The sequence below is a fragment of the Phocoena phocoena genome, chromosome 9, assembly GCF_963924675.1.
Source record: "Phocoena phocoena chromosome 9, mPhoPho1.1, whole genome shotgun sequence".
Lineage (NCBI taxonomy): Eukaryota > Metazoa > Chordata > Mammalia > Artiodactyla > Phocoenidae > Phocoena > Phocoena phocoena.
The window spans coordinates 36,712,884-36,739,888 of record NC_089227.1 but is presented as its reverse complement, the minus strand read 5'-3'; the positions used below and the strand labels follow the sequence as shown (position 1 = coordinate 36,739,888).

General features: G+C 39.6%; 1 protein-coding gene across 1 annotated transcript in view; it reads left to right on the top strand.

Annotated features, from left to right (window-relative positions):
* The window catches only part of TSPAN13 (tetraspanin 13), a 33,415-nt gene extending 6,673 nt beyond the window's left edge, over positions 1–26,742 (top strand). Inside the window, exons 2-6 of the mRNA XM_065883856.1 lie at positions 14,951–15,118; positions 16,091–16,171; positions 17,029–17,142; positions 18,449–18,562; positions 25,685–26,742. Coding sequence (XP_065739928.1) covers positions 14,951–15,118; positions 16,091–16,171; positions 17,029–17,142; positions 18,449–18,562; positions 25,685–25,759 — 552 coding nt within the window. The 3' untranslated portion in view covers positions 25,760–26,742. The remainder of the gene's footprint in view (positions 1–14,950; positions 15,119–16,090; positions 16,172–17,028; positions 17,143–18,448; positions 18,563–25,684) is intronic.
* Positions 26,743–27,005: the final 263 nt, after the last annotated feature.

The following is a 27,005-nucleotide window of genomic DNA, read 5'->3' as shown; positions in this document are numbered from 1 at the left end:
TAGTCGAACATAAATGTTAAGACGAACCCAAATAATTTTTCTTTTATTCATTCCAATAATATTAATTAAGCAACAGCAGCAGTAAGCGAAACAAACCAAAAGGTCCTGCGTTCATGGATCTTATGTTTGGGGAGGAAGGTAGATGATAAGCAAATAAGCAAATAAGTTATACATCATGGTAGAAGGTAAAATGCTATGGAGAAAAATGGAGTAAGAAGGCTGAAGCACAGTGGGGCAGTGTGGGGGGGTAGGGGAGGATAAGGGCATATTTTTATGTGTGGTGGTCAGGGTTAGCCTTCTCGGTAAGATAGCAGTGGAACAAAAACTTGAAAGAGATGAAGGACAGACATCTGGAAAAAGTCAGTGGAGGGAACGGCCTTTGAGAAGATCCTGAAGGAGTATTTCTGATTTATGCAAGGGACAGAGAGGACGCCTGTGGCTGGGACCGAGTGAGCAAGCTGTGGGTGGAGTGGTTGGAAATGAGCCAGAGACTTTCTGGGACCCAGATTGAAGGAACTGAACTTTTACACCAAGGGAAATGGGGAGCCATTGGTGGCTTTGGGCCTGATTTTCATTTAAACGTTTGTCTGGCTCCTGAATTGAAAATAGATTATAGATGGCAAAAGTAGAAACAGTGAGATCACCTGTAAGGCTACTGCAGTAATTTAAGCAAAGATGATGGAGGTTTGGACCAATATGATAGCAATGGAAGTAAGAGAAATGGTCAGATTTTGGGTGTATTTTGAAGGTGGTGCCAACATAATTTCCTGATAGATGAGAATGGGGTGTGAGAGAGACCAGTCACAGATTACTTGTGGTTTATGGCCTAAACAACTGGCTTGCTGAATCTGCTATTAATGGGAATGGGGAGACTGGGTGTAACAGGCTTTGGAAGGAACATAAGAGGTTCAGTATTAGATGTGATGCCAATCAGATACCCAAGTGGAGATGTCAGATGGCAGGTAGTCTAATAACAGTGGAGTTCAGGGGAGAGGAATAGCTGGAGGTTGAAATTCAGGGAGCCATCATTGTAGAGAGTGGTATTTAGAATTGCTACTAGATGAAATCAACCAGTTAGTGAGGATAGGTAGAGAAGGGCAGTGATCTGTGAACTGAACCAAGGACACTCCTTTTCTTTTTTTTTTTTTTGTGATACGTTGGCCTCTCACTGTTGTGGCCTCTCCCGTTGCGGAGCACAGGCTCCGGACGCGCAGGCTCAGCAGCCATGGCTCACGGGCCCAGCCGCTCTGCAGCATGTGGGATCCTCCCGGACCGGGGCACGAACCCGTGTCCCCTGCATCGGCAGGCGGACACTCTACCACTGCGCCACCAGGGAAGCCCAGGACACTCTTATAATAACAGTTTTCGGAGACAAGGAGGAACCAGCCAAGGAGCCTGAGAAGCAATGGCCTGTCAGGTAGGAGGAAAACCTGGTAGAGGTGGGTGTCTTAGAAGCCAAATGCACGTCATTTTAAGGAGGCAGAGTTGAACATCTGTGTCAAATGCTGGTAAGTAAGATGAGGACTAAGTTATGATTCTTAAGTTGGTCAATGAAGAAGTCACTGAAAAAAGCAATTACCCTTTTATTTTGTCATATGATAGACTATATGTCCCTCAACAGTAAGGACCGTGTCCCAATCACTCCGGCTTTCCTGAATGCCCAGCACAGCCTTGCCATATGGTTGACATTTAGTTGATTGAAAGAAGGAGGCAGTGCAGGGCTGTTTTGCCCATAATTCCACGTCTTCTCTCCCAAAACTGCTCCGAAGAAGGAAGACGTAGGGTGGGGTTGAAACTTCGTTGGCAACTGTGAGTGCTACCTCAAACCAGTTATCCTTGGAAAATGGCAAGTCAGGATACCTTACTTTTGATTCTCTTTATATAATTTCTTCACAGCAGATATTATATATTATGTATTCTGTGCCTTGTAAGTATAAAGCAATCTGCTTGGCACCAAGGAGAACATAGAGAAGAAAAATATGTGACAACAGCACATGAGCCTTCCTTGTATCACTTGAGGAATGAAAATGAGACGAAGAACTGCAGTCTTGGCTTCAACACTAAATGTCTGGATATTTAGCAGTATCCAGATTATTTACAGAATTTTCAAATTTCCATCCAGATGTTTGGTATCAGAGAAACACATGCTTCATAATCACTGAATTGTTCTTCAATTGTTCACATTAGGCAGAAGTTCAGAGGGAGAGTTCAGTGTCACGTGTAATTACTCTTATGACTGTTGAAGCATGGAGAGGTCTGGGGCCTTAGTTTTTAATGTATCGGTGGATGCTGCGTTACATTTTGGTGGTATAGTCTTTGTAAATCTTATTACTGTTTTAAGTTTCTTACGCTCCACTATCATCACGTCTTCTCTCTTGCTTTAGTGCTGACAAAACATTTGTGAATGATTTAACTGCAGAATCGCATCCAGTTTTTTCAAAGTTCTACATTCCTCTTTCGTCCTCAAAGCAATTCACTTACCCTGGTAGAATTTGGATGCTCAAAAAGTGTAGCTGCTCTAGAAATGATTCAGGTCTCTCTTTGCATGTTGTTTCTGCAATGTGGTGGATATTTGGTGAAAGAATGAAACTCTCTTTTATAGGTTATATAGAGAAAGAATAATCTGGAACACACGAGGCTGGATTTCTTCACCCCAAATATTGATTACGTTCGGGAATAAGCATTTTCCTATCCCTAAAGCATAATGAACAAGATCATGAGCTCTTTATGTCTGCAGTGTATTTTGAGTACCTCTTCTGTACCAGGCACTTAGCCACATGCTAGGAATATCAGGTCAACATGTGCTTTGACTGTATGGCTCTCAAAGTGTAGAGGGCTCATTAGAAGAATTCAAAGTATGACTGGAGGTGGGGAATAGTGGCTAATGAGTTACCTTGAGAGGTAAGCCAGGCCCTTCGCATTCTTGGATTTGTCAGTCTGGTATTTGGACTTTATTCTGAGATTAGAAACAAAAGATAGCCGGCATGGGAATCACCTGATCTATTGGCTTTAAGTTAAAGACCATCAAAGACTACCATATTAGGAATAGAGTCCAGCTGCTGGTAAGAGAAACCCAGCTACTGCTGCTTCAAATAGTAAGCTCTATTATTTTCATGTAGCAAGATGTCTAGAAGTAGGTAATCTAGAGAAGGTGCACAATGCAAGCATGTTATCAAGGTCCCAATTATCCTGCCCTACCATCCTTGGTATGTGACTTTCTTCTTTGTCACCCAATTACATCTGCAACCCTAGGCATTAGGATTTGTTCCCTGCTGGAAGAAGGATAACGCTGTAAAATGCTTTTCCTCATAAAGCTCTCTCTCTCTCTCTCTCTGTGTGTGTGTGTGTGTGTGTGTGTGTGTGTGTGTTAGTTCTATTGAAGTATTAATGACATACAATAAGCCGCACATATTTAAAGTATAAATTTGATAAAGTTGTGACACATATATACACCTGTGAAGCCATCATTGCTTTCACGACCTTGAACATATCAACCCCCAAAGTTTCCTTATCCTCCTTTATAATCCCTCTCTCCTGGCACATAACCTTTGCTCCCAATTTGCAGGCAACCACCGACCTGCTCAGGAGTAAAATTGAGGCTGGAGTCCGATTTGGCAAGCCTGGGGCGGGTGTTTGCAGGAGGGAGATGGCCTAGGACATTTCTCTGGCTCATTGAGTCCCTTCTCGTTTGGCCCTTAGAGTAAAAAGTTTCAGGAAGGTCTTTTAGGCTAAAAGGGAGTGCTCCTGTTTTGTAAAAGCCCATTGACAAAGTGAAGTATTTAGAGTTAGTCTAGGCGGGGAAGGTGGTCCCAGTGGGGAAGGTAGACAGGGTCACTGCAAGTTTGCAAGTATTAAAAATGTTACGATAAACACTTGCAAGATGAAGCTTGCGTTGACCAGAATTCTTTATAAGTTATAAATGAACGTAAAAGAATGTGTTGGCAAGATAGCACAAACTCTTAGAAGGATATAATTGGGAGATTCAATAGTTGGATCATCAAGTATGGCTGGATCAAGGGGCTCAGAAAAGGTCAGAACTCTCTTGTTCCTTCTATCCACTTCTCAGCCCAGCTTGCCTCTGCATAGATTCTTTTTGAGGCCAGAACTTTCCATGTGCAAGATGGCCACTGACAGAATCAATTTTAATTGTCCTTATGGCTTGCTATACCAGAGGAACCCTTTTTTTCTCTTTCAATATTCCTGTATGATCATATGGGACATACTAATTAACCCTGTTGGTTTATGGACCCAACCCATGAACCAGTCACTGTGTGTAGGAGGATGAGCAACCATGATTGCTGCTGGCAGTGGTTAGAGGGGGCCAGTGAGACGCTGTGATTATGGGTTTTATAAGAAATGTATGTGCTGGGTTGTAAAAACACCGTATGTCCCCTACAGAGATCATTTGTCCTCTGAGTAGGAATTTGAATCTTCTATTCCTAATTCTAGAATGTTCTAGCAACTCCATCATTTGAAAGGCCTACTGTAGTGGTTTAATTGTTCAACACCTACTTAAGCTAGATTGTAAAGAACATTATGCACAACACTTCTTTTCTTTCTCCTGGAGTGGCATTGTGTGTAGTTGATCCAAAAAGTGCGTAAATACATGTTTATTAGTTTTGAATAATTTTATTTGCTAGAGTGATCTCAGAGATAAAGACTGTGCATCCCGACTAGGATTTCTTGCTCCCCTACTCCAGGCAATGCACTGTGTGCTTGTGTATGAATGTTGGCATATGTGACAAATTTTCTAGGTCGGGTAAAAGAAAAATAAGTACAAAATGAATAAGCAAGGATTTGGTAGTTAACTAATAGCAAAGTTGTATGAGTGAGGACCTTATTGTTCGTTTATACATGACTGTGCAACCAGATCTCATAGGGAGTAAGTCAAGGAGACGCTAATCAAACCTATATCAATCGGGCTACAAAGCAAGAACTACAGTTTCTTATGCATTATAATATTGTCTTTACTATTATATCTCGATGTTAAAAATTACTTAACTATGTTGCTAGGCACTATGATATGGTCCTACAGGAAGAAAAAAATGCACCAAACAGAAAGGTTGCCACAGTTCTGCCTGTGTCATTGGGTATGTCATTTTGCTACTCTGATTTATCACCTATAAAATGAGGGGACTCGGTTAGGGTCACTGGCCAGATAGCTTTGTGCTGCTAGTGCCCTCCTTCATCAGAATCTATGGGATTTCCCTGGCAGTCCAGTGGTTAAGAATTCGCCTTCCAATGCAGGGGATGCGGGTTCGATCCCTGGTCGGGGAACTAAGATCCCTCATGGCACGGGGCAACTAAGCCCACGCACTACAACTACTGAGCCCACGAGCCTCAAGTAGAGAGAAGCCAGGGTGCCACAATGAAAGATCCCGCGCAACTAAGACCCGATGCAGCCAAAAATAAAAATAAATAAATTTTTTTAAAAAAAGAATCTATCCATGTGCGCACTAATGGTTTTGCCACCACCTCCTTTTTTAAGGATTTGCTTGGGGAAGCAATACCAGTTGTAGACACTTTTATAATCTTGCCTTGGTGTGGCTTTTCATAAATTTTAGCTTTTGTACTGTCTCTTTCAAAAGCTCTTTTTTGTATGGTTCACTTTTCTTTGTTTTAAAGAGAGAACAGGAAAGGTTGGTGCTTCCTGTTCATAAATAACATTGCTATCAACAAGTTAACAGATCCATAATTTGTTTTTATCAGCCTTCTGTCTCCCAAAGGAAGGAAACTATTTGTCATAGGTCTAAATTTACTTTCTATTACCATTGGTCTCATAAGGAAACTGTTGTTATTATTACACAAAAAATTCATGCAGTTTCTTTGTCTACCAGGTTCTAGTTACAAGCAGGCTTTTTAATTATACAGTTAGAATCTTATTGGAATCCATAATTTGTATATCACTCATTTGGAAGACGTCACATAATCCCATTCTCTTCAAAATTAAAAACCAACCATAACATACAATTACCACTATTCAGAAATAAATTGCTTCATTATTACCTTTAAAAGGCTCCTTCTTAGTAAAAGTTAAAGAAACACTGATAATAAGATCTAATTAGAGGCATATCATAAAACTTTAGGTGTTGTTTCTAATTTAAAAAGTTAATTATGAGTACTTGGGGATTTTTGTTACAGTGTGTTAGAGACAGCAGTCACACCCAAAAACATTTATCTTGTTTTCAATTTTGCTTTATTAAAAAAACCAAACAGGGCTTCCCTGGTGTTGCAGTGGTTAAGAATCCACCTGCCAATGCAGGGGACACGGGATCGAGCCCTGGTCCGGGAAGATCCCACATGCCGCGGAGCAACTAAGCCAGTGCGCCACGACTTCTGAGCCTGTGGTCTAGAGCCCGCGAACCACAACTACTGAGCCCCTGTGCCAAAACTACTGAAGCCCGCATGCCTAGAGCCCGTGCTCCGCAACAAGAGAAGTCACTGCAATGAGCAGCCTGCGCACCGCAAGGAAGAGTAGCGCCCACTCACCGCAACTAGAGAAAGCCCGCATGAAGCAATGAAGACCCAATGCAGCCATAAATAAATAAATGTTTAAAAAAACCCAAACATATTTTGGGGGTTTATCATAAAATTGAGTCACTTAAGTAAGTTTATGTTTGGACAGTTTCTCTGTTGTGGTAATAAATGCAAAATTTGTTTTTGATTGGACAGTTAAATCATGTTCTCTTCTACATTACAAATGAGAATGTGTATTTAGGAGTCGGGTACCAGAAGGAGGTGATGGGTGGTGTCAAGATGCATACGTGAGTCTACCCAAGTATGACAGACCTAGAGCTTCACTTTCTGTTATAAACAAGTGGAGAATCAGTGAATTACTGCCTACTGTCTTCAGGTCTCTACCACCTTCATTTGAAAGCTTTCCTTTTTCTTAAGTGGGTGCAAATTGTAGGGGAGAATGTGGGCAGTACCTGGAGATGCACAGTTGGGAATTAATGTGAAATATTTGAGAGACAAATGAGAATATCTTGATGTGAGTAGCCATGTTTGGGGAATTGTGGGAAAAAAGGCTGGATGAGGCAGGTTGGACAGATTTACAGAGGAAAGCAAAGTGGAAGAGTTTAGTATTGGTGTTCCAGTAAGAAAAGGGTTGTTACATTTTCAGGCTACTCGTAACTTGGAAATGCTTTATATGCACAGAAAGTAATATGGTGGACTCATGTGATCCCAACAGCCTGATTTCACAAATGCCAGTGTTTTGCTATGTCTCTTCTTAAGAGGTTCAAAGTTATAAAGAGCCCCTCTCTGTTCCCTTTCCCAATCCCCACCAAAAGTATCATACTCACTATCCTAAAATCAACATACGTCATTTCTATGCATGTTTATATATGACAATTTGATCTGGTAATCAACCACAGAGAAACTATAGTGGTTTTTTTTAAAAATAATTAATTTATTTTTGGCTGCGTTGGGTCTTCGTTGCTGCGCATGGGCTTTCTCTGGTTGCCGAGAGCAGGGGCTACTCTTCCTTGCTGTGCTCGGGCTTCTCATTGCAGTGGCTTCTCTTGTTGTGGAGCACGGGCTCTAGGCGCGTGGGCTTCAGTAGTTGCAGCGTGTGGGCTCAGTAGCTGTGGCTTGTGGGCTTAGTTGCTCCATGGCATGTGCGATCTTCCCAGACCAGGGCTCGAACCTGTGTCCCCTTCATTGGCAGGTGAATTCTTTTTTTTTTTTTTTTGCGGTATGCGGGCCTCTCACTGTTGTGGCCTCTCCCGTTGCGGAGCGCAGGCTCAGCGGCCATGGTTCACGGGCCCAGCCGCTCCGCGGCATGTGGAAATTTCCCGGACCGGGGCACGAACCTGTGTCTCCTGCATCGGCAGGCGGACTCTCAACCACTGCGCCACCAGGGAAGTCCTAAAGTGTAGTTTTTGTGTTTGAAAACTTATGTAAATGGTCTGTTTTATCAATATTTATACAATTTGTTTCATTTTTATGTTTGGAATTTATAGATTTAATATGTGAATTCCCTAGTCATGGTGTTTGAGGTTGTTTTACATTTTTTACTGTTACAACCAAGGCTGCAGTAAAATCCTGATACATGTATGTCTGGCTGGGGACATGGGCATTTTTCTTGGATATTAACCTAGAAGCAGAATTGCTGGGTTAGTAAGAGACACGTATCTGTAACTTTTTGAGGTGCTGCCAAATTGTTCTGTAAAGTGCCTGCAACAGTTGACACTTCTACTGGAATGTGAGTTCTAGGTTCTCTGCATCCTCGTGTCATCAGGCTTAATGTTTGCCAATCCAGTGAATGTGAGATCCACTCTGAGGTTCACTAGTGAGTACCTCATTGTTCTAATTTTTGCTTTCCTGATATATAATGAGATCTAACATCTTTCATTTGTTTATTGGCCTTCTTCTTCAGTGAACTGCCTCTCATTACCATTGACCACTTTTCAGTGTGCTTTTTGTCCTTTTAAATTGATTTGTAAGTGTTCTTTAATATATACTTCTGTGCTGGAAATATCTTCTAGTCCTAGGTATATCTGACATTTTTCTGTTTTTTTTTTATCATATAGAATTTAAAATTTTAATGTGAGGTATAGTTTGGTGGGTTAGAACATGGATTCATATCACAGTTCTATCCCTTCCTTGCTGTGTAACCTTGAGCTAATTTCTTAACATCTCTGTCCACAACTTCCCCCATCTGGAAAATGGAGGCAATAGTACTACCTACCTCTTAGGGTTGTTGAGAAGACTGAATTAGTTAATAAATGTAAAACATTTTGAATACTTCTTGTATGTAGTAAATGACATATTTGTATTATATGTGCTTTTGGGGGGTCTTGTTTAAGAGTGTTTCTTTAACCACAAAGGCAAAATATCTTCCTGTATTTTTTTCCCCAAAAGTTAAAATTTTGCTTTTTATATTTAGGCTTTAAAAGAGATTACTACTGTTATTTTTCAAAATGGGAAGGTAGTTGTGGAAGAGCTATTAATTAAAGACTGCTCTTTCCCTACTGATAAATCTCTTCATTTAATTTAGGTCTTTTCCATGTTCTTCAATTCATCTCATAATTTTCTCCATGGGTGTGTTGTAATACTTCTTTTAGATTTATTTATATGTACGTCATATTTTGGAGACCTATTACAAACTGCTTTTAAGGAAGTGCATGAAGAGATATGGAGGTGCGTCAGCATGCTGTTGATTTTGTATAGTGACCTTTCTGTGACCTTTTACACTGGAAATACAGCTTTCTGGAGGTCTAGACATGCAAGGGTCTTAGTTCAGCTTCCCGCTTCTGCCTGGTTTAAAACCCAAGTCCTTCCCCTTTAGGGACTCTTCTGATCTGGGAATTCCTTTGCACCCTCTCATGGCCACACAGTGCCAGTTGTATGCTTGCCGTCTGACTTTCAGTTCTCCTTTCCTTTCTGGCCTGTGGGAATTTCCCATAGTTTCTCTGCACTCATATATATATATATATAAATAAATATATATTATTTCAAAAGTTATTTGTTTATCTTTTTTGTTAATTAATTAATTTATTTTTGGCTGCATTGGGTCTTTGTTGCTGCACGCGGGCTTTCTCTAGTTGCGGCAAGCAGGGGCTACTCTTCGTTGCGGTGCACGGGCTTCTCATTGCGGTGGCTTCTCTTGTAGCGGAGCGGGGGCTGTAGGCGCATGGGCTTCAGTAGTCGTGGCTCAAGGGCTCTAGAGCGCAACCTCAGTAGTTGTGGTGCATGGGCTTAGTTGTTCCACGGCATGTGGGATTTTCCTGGACCAGGGTTGGAACCCATGTCCCCTGCATTGGCAGGTGGATTTTTTACCACTGCACCACCAGGGAAGTCCCTCAGCTAAATATTTAAATAAAATGTTGTCTTTTTCAATATTTTAAAGTATGAGTAGCAGGAAGGACTCAAGTTACATGGGTAACTCAGTTGCCCAAGTTCTATAGTAGGATGAGTAATACTCTTCTCCCACCAAAGTAAGTTTCACATCCTCATCCTTAGAACCTGTGAATATGTGACCTTATATAGCAAAAGGGGCTTTGACGATGTGATTAAATTAAGCATCTTGAGATAGGCGATTATTGTGGGTTACCTGGGGGCCATATATAATCACAAAGGTCTGTATAAGAGGGATGTAAGTGGCTTATACTCAGAGAAAGTGATGTGCTTAGAGAAGCAGGTTGCAGTCTGAGAAATTTGAAGATACAACACAGCTGGCTTTGAAGATGGAGAAAGGGGATATACTGGCCAAGGAGTGCAAGTGACTCCTAGAAGCTAGAAAAGGCAAAGAAATGGATTCTCCCCTAGAGCTTCCAGAAGGAATGAAGTCTTACTGACACTGTTACTTTAGCTTAGTAAGACCCATGTTGGACTTCTGACCTCCAGAATTACAAGAGAATACGTTTGTGGTGTTTTAAGCCACTAAGCTTGGGCTAATTTGTTAAAATGGCAATAAGAAAGTGATACATCCTCTCAAATGTTTTTGAAGGAGAGGTGCCTAGTATCATTGATGGGGATGACTAAAACTATATTAGAGACACAGCAGAGTGAACTTGGTGAGGAATACTCTCGAGTGAGAGGTACATAGAAGGGTGTAACCTTTTTCTTCTACCTAGAAAAAAAAAATCAGAGCAAAGATACTTGTGAATGTTCTAGATAATGTTTTCAATAACAGCATAAAGCCTAGTCTGGAACCTAGAACTTCTTATAGAAGTGATAAAGTGCCCTACCCCCCTTTTAGTTATAGACATTATTTTTCAAAGGGGAAAAGATTCTCATTATTAATATGCCTGTAACTTGGGTAGCTGAGAGAGCAGAGAGCAGTTTTCTCCTTTTGTTGAAATGCTGCTGTTGTAAATAAAGGATTTGGTTTGCTGGGAGGGTACTGACAAGGGATACCTGAATAATTCACTCCAGCTATATGGTAGGGATAACGTTGATGGTAAAATATCAGGCAGCTTTCTGTAACATGCATTCCTGACTTGTTCGTCTCCAAATGCGAGAATTGTTTTGTGTGGGCTGCTGTGACAGATTACCACAAACATGGTGGCTTCAAAACAGCAGAAAGCTATTCTAACAGTTCACGAGGCCAGAAGTTAACCATCAAGTTGTTGCACTCCCTCTGAAGGCCCTAGGGGAGAATCTGTTCCTTGCCTCCTTGCCACTTTGCCTCTTCTGTGTTCTGGTGGCTGCCAGCATCCCTTGCCTTGCGGTCACATCACCCTCTGCCTCTGTCTTGATATTGCTGTCTCCTCTCTCTGTCCCTACTCTCCCTCTGCCTCTCTCGTAAGGATACTTTTGATGACACTTAGAGGCTGCCTGATAATCCAGGATAAGTTTGTCCCTTTTAGACCCTTAATTGAGTCACATCTTTTGCCATGTGATATAGCATTCATTCTTTTGCTGTATACGGTAATATTCAGTTGGGGTCATTTTTCAGCCTACTATGTGTTCTGTTATGGTTCCTTTGCAGTCTTTGATGTGTTCTGTTTATCTGGATATTTTTGATTATTGTTCTCTACTCTGACCGACTTTGTAAAAATCTCTGACATAGCAATGATTTGTCCCATTGTAGTTTTTCATTCTCTCCTACATTGAATTCTAGAATGAAAGTCAGCAAGCTGCAGCCCATGGACCACATCCATTCCATTGCCTATTATTGTACAGCCTGCCAACTGAGAGTGGTTTTACATTTTTAAATGGTTGAAAAAAAATCAAAGGAACATATTTTGTTCCACATGAAAATTATAAGAATTTAAATTTCAGTATTTAGGGGTAGCTTGTCTCTGGCTTCCATGTGTAGTGGGCACCAACCATTTGTTGATGAATATTTAACTCGTGGTAAGAATTTCATTAATGTTGTTAAGGATTTGGTACAATTCCCAAAGGATTCTTTAAAACTGTGGGTTAGAAGATTTTTATGTGTCATATTATTCATGCTTCTGATCTTTTTGGCCCTAAGACTCGAAGAAATATAGGGTAAATGTCCTGCCCCTGAATTTAATTAAGTTAGTAAATAGTCATCACACCCAGGACTTGAAGCTGCCAAGTGTTGGTTAATTTTATATGTCACCTTGGCTGGGCTGTGATGCCAAGATGCTTTTTCAAGCATCAGTTTAGATGTTGCTTTGAAGGTATTTTTTAGTTGTGATTAACATTTACCCTCAGTTGAGTTTAAGTAATTATGGGCCTCATGTACGATATAAAACATGAAATCATTAAGAACAAAGACTACGTTTCCTGAAGGAGAAGGAATTCTGTCTCAAGACTGCATCACTGAAATTGTGTCAGAATTTCCAACCTGTCATCCCGTCCTACACATTCTGGACTTAGTGGACCCCACAATTCCATCAGCCAGTTCCTTCAAATAAATCTCTCTCTCTCACTCTCTCTCAATATATATCCTATTGGTTCTGTTTCTCTGGAGAACCCTGACCGACACAGCAAGTTACAATGATGTGTTGAGACTGTGGACCATCTTCAGTGTTGTTGACTATGCTAAGCATCACTCTCTCCCCTCACTGAGGTGAGGCCCCTCCGGCATTATCTTCCTCTCCTTCCTTGACACCTCCTTCAGGCTTCTGCCTTTTACACCTCGTGAAAGGAAATGTGTTATATTCGAGTATAACAAAGTCAGAAATAAGCTCATTTGTGATGGGCCCAAGGACTTTTTCTCAATCCAAGATTGTTTGAAGTTGTGAGAAGACTGTGAGTTGATAAAAATGAGACAGAAGGAAATGGATCTGCTGAGAAGAAGCATTTGAGAAGATGAGGAGGACTAATTTCTGGGTAGCAGTATTTGTGAGAAGTTTTTCCTCTTCTCCCTCTAAAAAGAAAAACTTCCTCTGTGTACTAATTCGGTGGAGAACATCAAGTCCATATAACACCGTAACTTGTTCCTATCATGCTACAGATAGTTGCTTTCATTCTCCAGTTTTGCTGCTTTATAATAAATGGATAAAAATGCAAATAGCTGGGCTTCCCTGGTGGCACAGTGGTTGCGAGTCCGCCTGCCGATGCAGGGGACACGGGGTTGTGCCCCGGTCCGGGAAGACCCCACATGCCGCGGAGCGGCTGGGCCCATGAGCCATGGCCGCTGAGCCTGCGCGTCCGGAGCCTGTGCTCCGCAACGGGAGAGGCCACAACAGTGAGAGGCCCGCGTACTGCAAAAAAAAAAACCCCCAAAAACAAAAAAAAAACAAATAGCTGCTGTATTTGTCCGTATTTAGCCATTTTACTTGTATGTCTATACATATAAGAAGTTTTACATACCAAGGCATTTAAAAATTGTGTCTGATAAACAATGACTACACTTATAAAAAATTACACATTTGAGTAAAGAACCATTTGAGTGAGTGATCATTTATTTTGCACCTCAAAACAAAGTTTATTAGGCCTTGAAGTGGTGCTAGAAAGTTTATTTTATATACTTTGATTCCTCCCAACAAGGTATTAAGCTGTCAGCTTGCTCCAGGAAATGGCTGACTCTCGATTGACTTGAAGATACTGGCTCTTTCCTGTTCCACCCTCCACCCCGGGCCCCCCCCACACCTATTTAAGTTGTATCTTCTATCAGTTGATTATAATCTTTATATGGCATGCTATTGAAGTGTTATTTTAAAGAAGTAACTGTAACTTTGAGTTGTACAGGTAATGACTGATTGAGACGTGTTTTACCTCTTACCCTTGATTTTGTTTTATAAGAATATAAATTAAATGATTGGGATGTAAAATAATTTCTTCTTGCTCAGAATGCCATTTTTACTCTGAGTAGCTAAAATCTCTTATACTCTTTTCATCCTAAAAGTTTTAATAGTCTCTCTCTATGTTTGAATTCTCACAGAATAGCCAATGATATCTAAAGCAATTCATTTCATCAACAATATTGTAAGATAATTTGACTGTTCCAAAGACGAGGTTCTGTGATAGGTTCTGGGGATAAAGAGAAGTGAAAAGATGGGGTCTCTAAGTTGCTCAGAGACTCCTAGGAGAGACAGGCTTGGAAACAGAATGTTAATGTGTTGAAGGGAACAGTGGAACCATATTTGAAGAACAGAGATTGCTCAGAGAATGGAGAGATGAATTTAGTTTGCTGGGGACTAGGAAGGCAGCACAGAGAAGGTTACAGTCCGGGGCTTTTTTTTGTTGTTGTTTTTTTGCAGTACACGGGCCTCCCACTGTTGTGGCCTCTCCCGTTGCGGAGCACAGGCTCCGGACACGCAGGCTCAGCGGCCATGGCTCACGGGCCCAGCCGCTCCGCGGCATGGGGGATCTTCCCGGACCGGGGCACAAACTCGTGTCCCCTGCATCAGCAGGCGGACTCTCAACCACTGCGCCACCAGGGAAGCCCCAGTCCAGGGCTTTGAAGGAAAGATATGTGATTTCCACGTGAAGAAACCAGTATGTCGGACTGAGATGTGTTGGTGTCTAAAAGTTTTACATACGCTATTATTTCAAAAGCTTAAGTAGAAATCGTTTAGGTTTAGTAAGCCAGATGGCCTCTGAGGCTCCATAATAATTTTATAGATTATTGTTTGTATTTTAAAAACACGGCCAAGGGGCTTCCCTGGTGACGCAGTGGTTGAGAGTCCGCCTGCCGATGCAGGGGACACCGGTTCGTGCCCCGGTCCGGGAAGATCCCACATGCCGCGGAGCGGCTGGGCCCGTGAGCCATGGCCGCTGAGCCTGCGCGTCCGTAGCCTGTGCTCCGTGACGGGAGAGGCCACAACAGTGAGAGGCCCGCGTACCGCAAAAACAAAAAACAAAAACATGGCCAAGGATTAATATAACTTGTTAAGACAATACTCTCTGTGAGATCATGTGTGTATTCTAGTATTGTTAGCAATCATTAGTAAGATACTAAGTAGGTGCCTGAAAAATGTTCTTGATATTAATACATAAATTGACGCTCTTCCCCTCTTTTTTCTCCCCGCCCCCCGCCCCCCGCCCCCCCCCCCCCAACTGCCCTTTGTGGTTGTTTCTGCAGTTGGTTAGTCTGCTGCTCATTGGAATTGCAGCGTGGGGCATCGGCTTCGGGCTGATTTCCAGTCTCCGGGTGGTCGGCGTGGTCATCGCAGTGGGCATCTTCTTGTTCCTGATTGCATTGGTGGGGCTGATCGGAGCCGTGAAACACCATCAGGTGTTGCTTTTTTTTGTATCCTGTTTTACAGGTGGGATTTATACCCCACTTGGGTTTGCTCTTATCTTACTGATTACTCCTGTGATAACTACAACTAATTTAAAATAACCATTAGGAAGTTAATTGCCAGAGAGCGCCTCCTGGCAAGCATCATGTGTATTTGTCCAACCAACATTAGGAACATTTCTTAGGGTTAAATTATTGTGTGTTTACATATTCTCTGTCCATTTCACATCATGACGAATGTATTCTGCAAGTTCAGTATCATCCTATTTATGTGTTGAAAATTCAGAGTTACATTGAACTGATTCAGAGACTTCTGTGTCCTTTCCAAGTCATTAATATTTGGTTGAGAATTTCACAATGATTATTTTAAGAGTTGATATTAAGAAAGCTTACATACATTTATCTCTACTTATTTCCTATTTTATCTATGTAAGAATTTTTATTTTAATCTAAGTGAAATTATAATAGATCAGCTTTTATTTATTTTTAATAATTTATTGAAGTATAGTTGATTTACAATGTTGTGTTTAATTTCTGCTGTATAGCAAAGTGACTCAGTTATACATATATATTGTTTTCATATTCTTTTCCATTATGGTTTATCACAGGATATTGAATATAGTTCCCTGTGCTATACAGTAGGACCGTGTTGTTTATCCATCCTATGTATAACGGTTTGCATCTGCTAATCCCAAACTCCCAATCCATCCCTCTCCACTCCCCTCCCCCTTGGCAACCACAAGTCTTTTCTCTATAATAGATCAGCATTTAAATAATTATTGTTGTTAGTATTTTTCTATATAATTATACCTACAGTGTATTATCAAAATAAAAATTACATGTATTCTTCTTGGACTTTCTCTAAGTGCCATTTGTTCTGTTTTCGGGGTGACTTCCTTCTAGGGAGTTGTGAAGTTGCCAGTAACTCTGTTTTATGTTATTTTAAGCATTTCCAGAAATATCCTTAACTTTGATTCTCAGTACATGATTATTCTCTTACTTGTATTTATTGTCCAGTTTTCCGTATCATGTGCTTGCTTAGCCCTGAACCAGGAGCAACAGGTAAGCAAAGATTTTTTTTCTTTCTACTTTATTATACCACATAGTACATGTAGGAAGAAAGGGGGGGGAATGATTGGAATATAAAATAATTTCTTCTTGTTCAGGATGCCATTTCACTCCACATAGCTGAAGTCTTTTGTTCCTCATTGCTTTAGTGGGGCTGCTTAGAGCCCTAAAACACCACGTGTTGCTATTTTCTGCATCCTTGAATTTTGCCCTCACTGGGTAAAAAGTGCTCCTGCTAATGGATATTCACCCAGTCTTTCCCTACTTTTATGCAATGAAACATTTGCTCCAGAATGTTTGTGGTTTCATTCTGGCAATTATTCTCTTCAAACTCTAATTTGTTTGAAGAATATGGGTCTCTCTTTTGGGGCAATGGAAAATTTGTCTTGCTACACTCTGAAAACTAGGCCTTTGACCTAAGTGCTTCTTTTAAATCACATGTGAACGTGAAGACGTTTTATTCTTGGGATAGAAATCACGCCTTCTTTTTGTTGCAGATTGAAGTGTAACCCTTTGAAAAGTTTTGATGCTCTTATAAAGAGTATTATATTAGGTGCACTCAGTTTTAAGAGTTGCAGGCTCCAGCTTTATACATTTTATGCAGGGATGACACTTTTTTTTTTAAGATTTTTTTTGATGTGGACCATTTTTAAAGTCTTTATTGAATTTGTTAAAATATTGCTTCTGTTTTATGTTTTGTTTTCTTGGCCACGAGGCATGTGGGATCTTAGCTCCCCGACCAAGGATTGAACCTGCACCCCCTGCCTTGGAAGGCGAAGTCTTAACCGCTGGACCTCCAGGGAAGTCCCAGGGATGACACATTTTAATGTATGTTTAAATGCGTTTTCTAGGGTCAGCTTTTGGAAGTTGGTTGGAACAATACAGCAAGTGCTCGAAATGACATCCAGAGAAATTTAAACTGCTGTGGGTTCCGAAGTTTTAACCCAAATGACACCTGTCTGGCTGTAAGTACAAAGTATAAAATGTTTTTTGGAGATGTATTGCCTACAGATGCATAATGGTTAACATGGAAGAAGTGGACTTTCTGATGCTGAATTGTACTTTTAAAGTGTTTTTTATATACCAGCATTACATTCAGTGTACACTATTGTATCAATTATCTGTTCTCAAATATCCATCCTGAGGATACTGAATATTCCAGGGCCCAGACAGGCACGGATGCTTTTGGTTCTTTGCCCCTAATTCCTTCCCAGTCAAATCCTCCTAGAACAAGTTGTGAAAGAGAAATAACAGCAGATCAGCAAGTAAATATCTTGGTTTGGAAGCCTATCAGGGTGGTAGGAGGGGAGTGGTCTGTATTAAATTGGGCTTCTCAACCAGCTAAACATCCCCAGGGTGGAGGACACAAGGAACCACCCTCTTTCCTCTCTCCCTTTTTCCCCATCACAACTTCATGCCCTTTCTCTCTGGGAGCTGAGCTAGCAATAGATCAATTAGAGCCATCCTGCTGCCCCAGGCCAGACCACTGACCCAAGTCCAACCCAATCCCGTATGGGGATGGACTTGGAGCTTGGCTCTCTTGGGAAGTTTACATGTGTTTATATTTTGGGGAAAATCCTATTACCCCCTTGCTGAGCCCTGAGCTGGACATCCCCTTGTTGTATCCTCTTTTGTGGGTTATTAGTTTTTTATTGCTATATAATACATTATCACAATTTTAGTGGCTAAAACAACACCCGTTTATTGTCTTAGTTTCCCTAAGTCAGGAGCCTGCGTATAGTGTAGCTAGGTCCTCTGCTCATCAGGATCTCACCAGAATGAAGTCAAGGTGTTGGCCAGGGCTACAATCTCATCTCAGGTTTGGGGTCTTGTACCAAGCTATTGTTGGTTGAATTCAGCTTCTGGTAGTTGTAGGATTGAAGTCCCATTTGCTTTCTGGTGTCTCTAAGTTCCTAGATGCTGGTCAGGTCTTAACTATACAGCCGTCTCACAACATGGCATCAAAGTCAGTGTGAGAATCTCTTCACTTTATTAAGACAGTGTCTTATGTAATGCAACATAAACATGGGAGTGACAGTGCATCATTATTCACAAATCCCGTCTGCTCTCAAGGGGTGGTTATTCAGGGCATGTACCCTGGGGGTGGGAATCTTAGGAGCCTTCTTATGATTTTGGACACTACTAAAGAACCGTGGCTCCAAGTTGTATATGATATTCGAGACAGTAATTTTTATGTGGGTGTTTTGTTTTTTAATCTGCTCGTTATAAATGTACTTTGAAATAAAAGTTCTTTTTTGAAAATTAATACAGAGCTGTGTGAAAAGCAGCCACCAGTGCTCACCCTGTGCTCCAATAATAGGAAAATATGCAGGAGAAGTTTTGAGATTTGTTGGCGGCATTGGCCTCTTCTTCAGTTTTACAGAGGTATGTACAAATAACTCAATATCTTCCGTTCTTTGTCATGAGATTCCTGTTTTACAGGGCAAGAGGGCATGGCACTTAACTTTTGGAATGTATCAATGGATGTTTTCACTGGGAGCTAGTACTGTAATAGGAGGAGCTGTGGCTTGAAATCAGACGTCACAGATTTAGCACTAAGTTTATACAGGGTGAAGTGCTTGATCATTAAATTATGTAAAATTAAATGAAGATATTAGACTGGGTTATCTCTTGGGTCTCTTCTATTTCTAGAGTTGTATGATAAATTATAATTTTGGAATAGGTAGGACATTCACATTGTTTAATATATATATTAATGTGTAATAAACACACATTTATATACAGGTATGCTTTGAAAAGTTGCCTTCCAACCCTATCCGCACTCCCCTTTGTTCCTAGCCTTCTAAAACCTGTAGGTAATCGTTGTTATTAATTTCTTACCTATATAACATATATTTGTTATATTAATATATTTACTATATTAATACATTTATATAAATGTCTAAGCAAAACCACACACATATTATTTTGATAATTTTTGAGGAATGCTAATTCCTCGTTGTCTTTATTAAACACTCAATAACTCTGGACATTTTTGATGCATCTGAATTGGCAATATGTATTTAAATTAAAACTTTTTTCTTTAACTCATCAATTCTACTTGCAGTGCTTTATTTCATGGAGATAATTGTATAACTATGTAAAATGAATACACAAGAATGTTTATTGTTTATAACAGCAAACCTTTGGGCCAGCTCATGTTTGTCAATAATGAGCTGGTGAAATTAGAGTTTATTAGACAAGAGCAAATAGTTAAAAAATGCACTGTCTGGGTTGGAAACCTAGTTCTCCTGCTTTATTAACTGTGTTACTTTGGGCAAGTTCCTTAAGCTTTCTGTGCTGCTGTTTCGGCTTTGCAAACAGGCATAATAATGGAAAGCCTCTATTTCATAGGGTTGTTTTGATGCTTAAAGGAGTTAGTATATGTAAAAACTTGTAATATTTAGAAAAATGCCTGACATAATGGCAAGTGCTGTGTGTGTTAGCTGTCATTTTGTAGACATGAGTAAATTATTGATGTACAAGTCCCCATATTATACCCCCTTAAAAAGAGATGATGGGACCCCTGTGATGGCTGTGTTAATTGCCCATGTCACACCTGTTTTAAACAAAGAACAGCATGTGTAGGATAATGCTATTAAGTAAGATTGTGCATATAACTGTGGAAGTATATGGTAGGCTATTGTAAGAATGAGCATTTATCTTTAAAAGGAAATCAGAAAAATCTTAAGTGTTTTGTATATTTGAAGTTTACTGTGTCATTTAATTTCTTGCACATTTGATTTTCCCATCAGTATGTCCCTATAATAAGTAATTTCATGGTCAACTTCCTTGTATATATATATATTTAATCTATATTCCCTAGTTTTTCTTTAGAGTATACCTCCAGAAGTAAAATATGACACGTTCAGTATATGGGCATTTTAAAAGAGTTTGATAAATATTGCCAAATTGCCTTTTGGGGGAGATTCTACCAACTTTTGGTTCAGGCACTAATTTTCGATATTTTTATCTTACAACATATTTGCCAATTTGATAGGTAAAAATAGTGTTACAGTTCTGTTTGCTCTTTTGGAAATGTGACTAGTGAATTTGAAAATATTCATGTGTTTTTGGACCACTGGTATTACTTCTTTTGTGAATTGCCCACCTACTGTCTGTCCTGATCAAGGACCTTTGGATCGCCTGTAACTCAGTCTATGCAAAAAAGGGGAATTTTGTAAAAGAATAGGAGAGCGGGCCTCAGGGCCTAGAAGGTGTTTAGAAAAGAGACCTCAAAGCTGGGGCTCACCGGGTGCTTTTAGAAACCCAGGCGCCCCAGAAAGCTGCCCACTCACCTTTTATTTCCTCCGTTCCCTTCCTGGCTCCCTCCTCCTCTCATCACTCACTCTACTTGGCTTCTTTGTCCTGCTTTCAATTTCTTTCGCATTTACTTAACTTTTTCTTGATTTTTAAATAAAATTTATAGGTTTTACTTTTTATATGGTTCAGTTTATTGCTTTTTGCCTATATGCTTTATCCAGTTGATTTTTATGTTTAGAAGGCCCTTTCTCATTTTGATTATATATGTTAAAAATGATTAAAGAAATCAGTTTAGGTGATACAAACAAATTTTAACACTTCATGGACAGTCTCCTTTCAGAGAACTGCAAAATAAGGCCGAAGGCAAGGAGCTTTTATAGGATAAAGAATAAGGAAGGGAATAATAGAAAATATCTGATTGGCTGGGGCCACATAGTCAGTCTTGTTTGGGGTGAGAAGGCCCAGAGTTGGCTTGGCCTTTGCGGATTGGCTGACTGAATATATTGCACTTCCGGTCAAGAGGAGCATTTACAGGGACACAAAGGTTACCCAAGTTTCGGTTGGCTGATGTGGCACCCTGGATAAGAGCAGCTTCATCTTGGGCCTAGAAATTTATTTCTCTCTGTATAATTAAATATAAAAATACAAAAAAATGTATTTTTTGTTTTATCAAGGTATAATTGACAAATAAAATTGTAAGATATTTAAAGTGTATATCATGATGATTTGATATACATATACATTGTGAAAGGGTTTCCCCCTATCAAGTTAATTAACCCATCCATCACCTCACATATTTACCTTTTTTTTTTTTTTTTGGTGAAAACATTTAAGTTCTACTCTCTTAGCAAGAGAGTAGATTGTACAGTACAATACAGTATTTTGTACAATATTGTATTGTACAATACACTTGTACAATACAGTGTTATCAACTGTAGTCACCACGTTACACATTAGATCTTCTCATTTTGATTGTGCGTGTGTGACATGTATTGAATTTGTGTATATAATGTATATATTACATATATATGTATAAAATGTGTGATTAAGATAGCATATTATATATACATAGATGTTTGTGTATATTGTATATTCTAATTCAGTTTCTTTTTCTCCCTTTGAGAATGAAAAATCTGTACATGGCTGTTATTATCAAACTGGAGATAAAGACCAAGCTTAGTATTCACTTTTTTTTTTTTTTTTTTTGGCCTCACCACATTTGCGGGATCTTAGTTCCCCGACCAGGGATTGAACCTGGGCCCCCTGCAATTCCTCCCAGGAATTCTCATTAGTATTCACTTTTCAAAAGAAGTTTTCACTGACATCCCTTCCTACTCTAAGCATATTTTCACTTCACTTTTTCTCAGGAAGGAGCCATCTTACTTCTGGGTTGGTCATGGCATTGATTCAAGAAAATTCATATGCCGTTTGAAAACAATCCTGTGCATTTTTCCTTTCTTTCTTTTAAAATAAAACATGGATTTAAAAGTAAAAAAAATTTGTCATAAAAATTTAAAAATATAGGTGGGAAAAAACCAGAATGAGCAACCTCCATACACTCCATTAGCCAGAGTCGGTAATGATCAGAATTTCGCCGCATGGTTTCTTTTTTATATCTGGGATTTATTTTGAGAATTTAGTTCTTTTGAGCAGCTCCATTTTCTTCTCATCAGATCATACTGCCTTCAGCTATGCATATATTATCTTAAAAGGAGGTTATTTATTTATTTTTAGAGCAGTTTTAAGTTCACAGCCAAATTGAGAGGAAGGTCCAGAGATTTCCAGTATCTCCCTGCACCCACACAAGCATAGCCTCCCCACTGTCACCATGACTCACCGGATGGTGCATTTGTCACAGCTGATGAAACTACATTGGCACATAATAACACACAAAGTCCATAACCTACATTAGGGTTCACTTTTGGTGTTGTACAGTCTATGAGTTTGGACAAATATCTCCATCATGGTATCATACAGAGTATGTTCACTGCCCTAAAAATGCTCTCTGTGCTCTGCCTGTTCATCCCTCCCAGTCCCCGCTGTCTTCTAAAATATTAAGCATTGAAGAATATGAACTCATGGGTCTTAGATTTGTAAGGTGTTCTTTCATAGAGTCCTGCTCTGAATTTATACACCATGTCCTTTTGAAACCTAGCTAGAGATTTTTTTTTTTTTTCCGATTCACAGGCCTCTCACTGTTGTGGCCTCTCCCGTTGCGGAGCACAGGCTCCGGAAGCGCAGGCTCAGCGGCCATGGCTCACAGGCCCAGCCGCTCCGCGTTATGTGGGATCTTCCCAGACCGGGGCACGAACCCGCGTCCCCTGCATCGGCAGGCAGACTCTCAACCCCTGCGCCACCAGGGAAGCCCCCTAGCTAGCGATTTTAACAGTAATTTATCCAACCTGATATTTTTTGGATAGTGACTATTTTATAGGCTCTCTCACTTTTAAAATTTTTATTTTATTCAATATTTCACAGAATCAGCGATTCTCAGAGTTTGAAGGGATGAAACTAAGTAGCTGGTGATTTCCTGACATAGATGAAATAGAAAGATTTCCTTTGAACTAATTGTAATACATGAAAATAAATTTAAACCATCAAAGAAACATTGATTTAGAATCCCCCCAAAAAAGTTATAACAATTAGTACATGTGCTTTGTAGAAAATTTAGAAAATACAGACAATTATGAAGCTGAAAGAGTAAATGTATCTACTAACTAAAATTACCTCCTCAGAAATCATCATTAATATTTTGTCATATTACCTTCTGCCTTTCTATATTTAATAAATATAAAATAAGTAACAAAGGACATGCCTTTTGCACACTGTGTAGACATTTCATAGAACTGTACTCTGGTGACCTCTTGCATCCTGGGTGTAGGTTCTAGAGTCACCAGAGTTTATGATCGGGTCAAAGTTACCCTTGAAAATCTTTAAATCATGAGCACCTTTGTAAGCTAAAAATCCAGTAATTATCTAACTTTGATCTTTTTGCATTTTGGGCATGACCTTTTCATGCTCTCTCTGGGTGTGAGGAGATAGTGGTCCAGCAATGGGACACAAGAAGAGGTTGTTCCGTTTTATCACAGCTTAATTGGAGGAATTCTGGTAAAACGTAACTCCAGATTATGAGTATTTTATTTACCCGATAGCTTTGTTTCCCCTAAGAACTGTAACTTACACCATCGGCACATATTCTGGGGTGATTATAAAAATATTTAACAAACTCAAAAATTCTAACCACAAGTTCCCTGTGTGCCAGTATTTCTGAGGCAGGGTCAGGGAAATGGTGCTCGGGCAGGCTGAGAGGTGTCAGAGAAGTAGCTGCTTGATAACAGGTGTGTAAGTATTTCAGTACTGTAATAACAAGCATGGCTGAAACGGTAGGTGGAATGTTGTTAGCTTGAGAATGGCCTGTAACACATCAGATTATCATATAAAACAACATACGTAATTAAGAGCTTGGATCCAAGATTTGAATCCTGGTTCTGGCACTCATGACCTGTGTAGCTACTATCCAGTTATTTAACCTCTCGATGCCTCAGTTCCCTCACTGGTAAAATGAGGATAATGACAGTTCGTATCATATAGGGTTTTTGGTCAAATTATATGAAGTTGTGAAATGTGAAGAATAGAGCCAGTCACAAAGTACTCTTCATAGGTTTAAGTAAATTCCTTCCCCCTAACCCCCATCATACAGACACCAAACCAGACTTTCCACTTCCTTAAATTAGACTTATGTTTCCTTGATTCAACACAAAGCATAGTTCCATCAGCCCTTACATGTTATAGTAAACATTGCCAGTCATGAGTTTTATAGTAACTCAGAAATTATTATTGTGGTAAATGGAGAAAATTTTAGATTTACCACAATTCTCTACACGTAGTTTCAAAAGCTAATGAGTAGTTATGAAGGCAAGTGAACAAAAGTTAGATTAAAAGTTGGCACGGGTCTGAAATGGGAAATATAATTTGAAATTCATTTTGTTCCATTAAAATTTTGCATCTTATTCAGTCTAAGAATTTTTGATTATTTTAATAAATAAATCAACTTTGAGGTAGCCGAACCAGAATGAACACATTTCTCAATTTAAAAAAAGGCAGGTTATATTGGTTAACTCGTTAGTGAATGTGGTGTGAGAAATGGCACGATAACTACTTATTACTTTTCTAAAAGTATACGTCCCCCTCCCTTGGAGAGGTAGGAATTATGACATTTTTTATGATCTGTGTTGGAAAATGTATTTATTGTAGGATTTTTGTTATTGCTTAAGTTTTGCCAAACTCTGTTTCTGATTTAGCAAAATCTATGATTTTTTAGCTATTAAGACATTTCAGTCTTATTAGCTAATTTGTATCACTTTCCTATTGCCACTCTAACAAGTAATCACAAATGTAGTAGCTTAAAGCAACACAAATCTATCGTCTTATACTTCTGGAGGTCAGAAGCTTAAAATGGAGACTCATTCTGGAGGCTCTAGAGGAGACCTCTTTTTTTGCCTTTTCTAGCTTCTAGAGGCTGCCTGCACCCCTTGGCTCGACTTTGGCTTGACTTTTCTTCATCTTCAAAGCCAGCAGTGTTGCATCTTCTCTCTCTGAATCTGCTTCCCAGTGCTTCTGTCATGACATCACCTTTTGGCTGTGTCTCTGATTTTTGTCCTTTCTGCTTCCCTCTTTTAAGGACCCCTGTGATTACATCACAGAGCCCACCCAGATAATCTCCCTGTCTCACGAGCTTTAACTCAGTCATGTCTGCAATGTCCCTGTTACCACGTAAGGTTGAATATTTGCAGATTCTGGGGATAATGGTGTAGACAACCTTGGAGGGCCATTATTCAGCCTACCACAATGTTCCTATTACTTTTTCTTAGGATCTCTAATTTGGGTTACATACTACATTTTTTTTTTGCGGTACGCGGGCCTCTCACCGTTGTGGCCTCTCCCGTTGTGGAGCACAGGCTCCGGACGCGCAGGCTCAGCTGCCATGGCTCACGGGCCTATCCGCTCCGCGGCATGTGGGATCTTCCCGGATCGGGGCACGAACCTGTGTCCCCTGCATCAGCAGGCAGACTCTCAACCACTGCGCCACCAGGGAAGCCCCATACTACATTTTAAAAACAACTCTCTTCCTCTTTGAACAAATAATACAAAGTGCTTCAGAGGTTCCAGATTATTTTGCTGATAAACTGAATAAATACACACAACTGTTACTTTCTCTTTCTTCTTTTCTTTTTCCCGTTCCAGATCCTGGGTGTTTGGCTGACCTACAGATACAGGAACCAGAAAGATCCTCGTGCTAATCCTAGTGCATTCCTTTGATGAGAAAACAAGAAAAATCTTTCATATTCTGATCTTGTACATTTCCTCTAAGTTAAGCTAATTTGCCTGTTTAAGGAAACAGTATATGAAAAATTACATAATTGACAGTGAATGATATATTTTTATGTTTCTCTAAATGTTTTTCTTTTTCCATTGCTGAAAAAATCTGAAACTTGTGGTCTCCTCTGAACCTCAGTGGTACCTTGTAATCTACTGTTTTTCACAGTGTCTGGCACTGTCCACTGTGGCCTTTCTTAGCGTTTTTACCTGCAGAAAAACTTTGTATGGCACTATTGTGTTGATCATATTGTGAATCTAAATGTACATCTCACTGGAATAATTAATTGTATGTGGCACTGTGCTGTGTAGATAGTTCCCACTGGAAAAAAGAGTTGAAGTTTATTAAAGCCAGAAAGTATGAGATTCTATTCTGTTAAGTTCAATAAGGGAAATCTAAATTCCTCAATTTTTTTGTCCTTTTATTAGGAAAGATGTTGTGGTGAAAACTGTTAACATAAAAGTGATAATTTAGTTCTAGTAGTCTTTCTGATTACACTAATGTACTCTAGAAATAGCTAGGTCTTTAGGAAATTGTGGTTTAGTTTTTGATTTTTACAGGTAAGTGCAAAGGAGAAATGGTTTCACGAATGTTCTAATATGTAACATTTGCCTTCAGCCTTCAAAATGAAATGAGTTTGAGAAATTCAGAAAGTATATCTATATAATGTTGATATTCTTTTATAATAATTTGAAGTCCAAAAGACTGCCTTTTTAATCAAGTTACTATTAATGCGTTGGCCCACATAGCAAAAAGATATTTGACTATCTTACAAATTCTAAATACCTCTTCCGTGAAATTTCTCTGTATTGTCACAGCAACTCGTCAAATCCAAGCCTATTTGAATGTGATCTCCCATAATTTGGAATTTAAATAGTATTGTGGTTCTGTATATTATGTTAAAAAATTAAGTATGGAAACCTTTCTTCGTCTATGAATGTTTGAATTAAAAGAAAGTAATGGAAGGATTGATAAATGAATTAAGTGAAGTGGAATTCTTCTCTTTTTTGCTTCGGGTTCCCTTTGACTGACCTAGAGCTGAGTGTTGCTATTTCAGTGTATAATCCAGCCATGGAATTAACTTCCAGCACCAGTAGTCATCCCAAAATCTTTCCTTGAAATGTTTCAGTGTCTAATATTTTCTCCATAGCGAAAATTGTTTTTTAAAAGAGAAGTCGCTCATTTTGG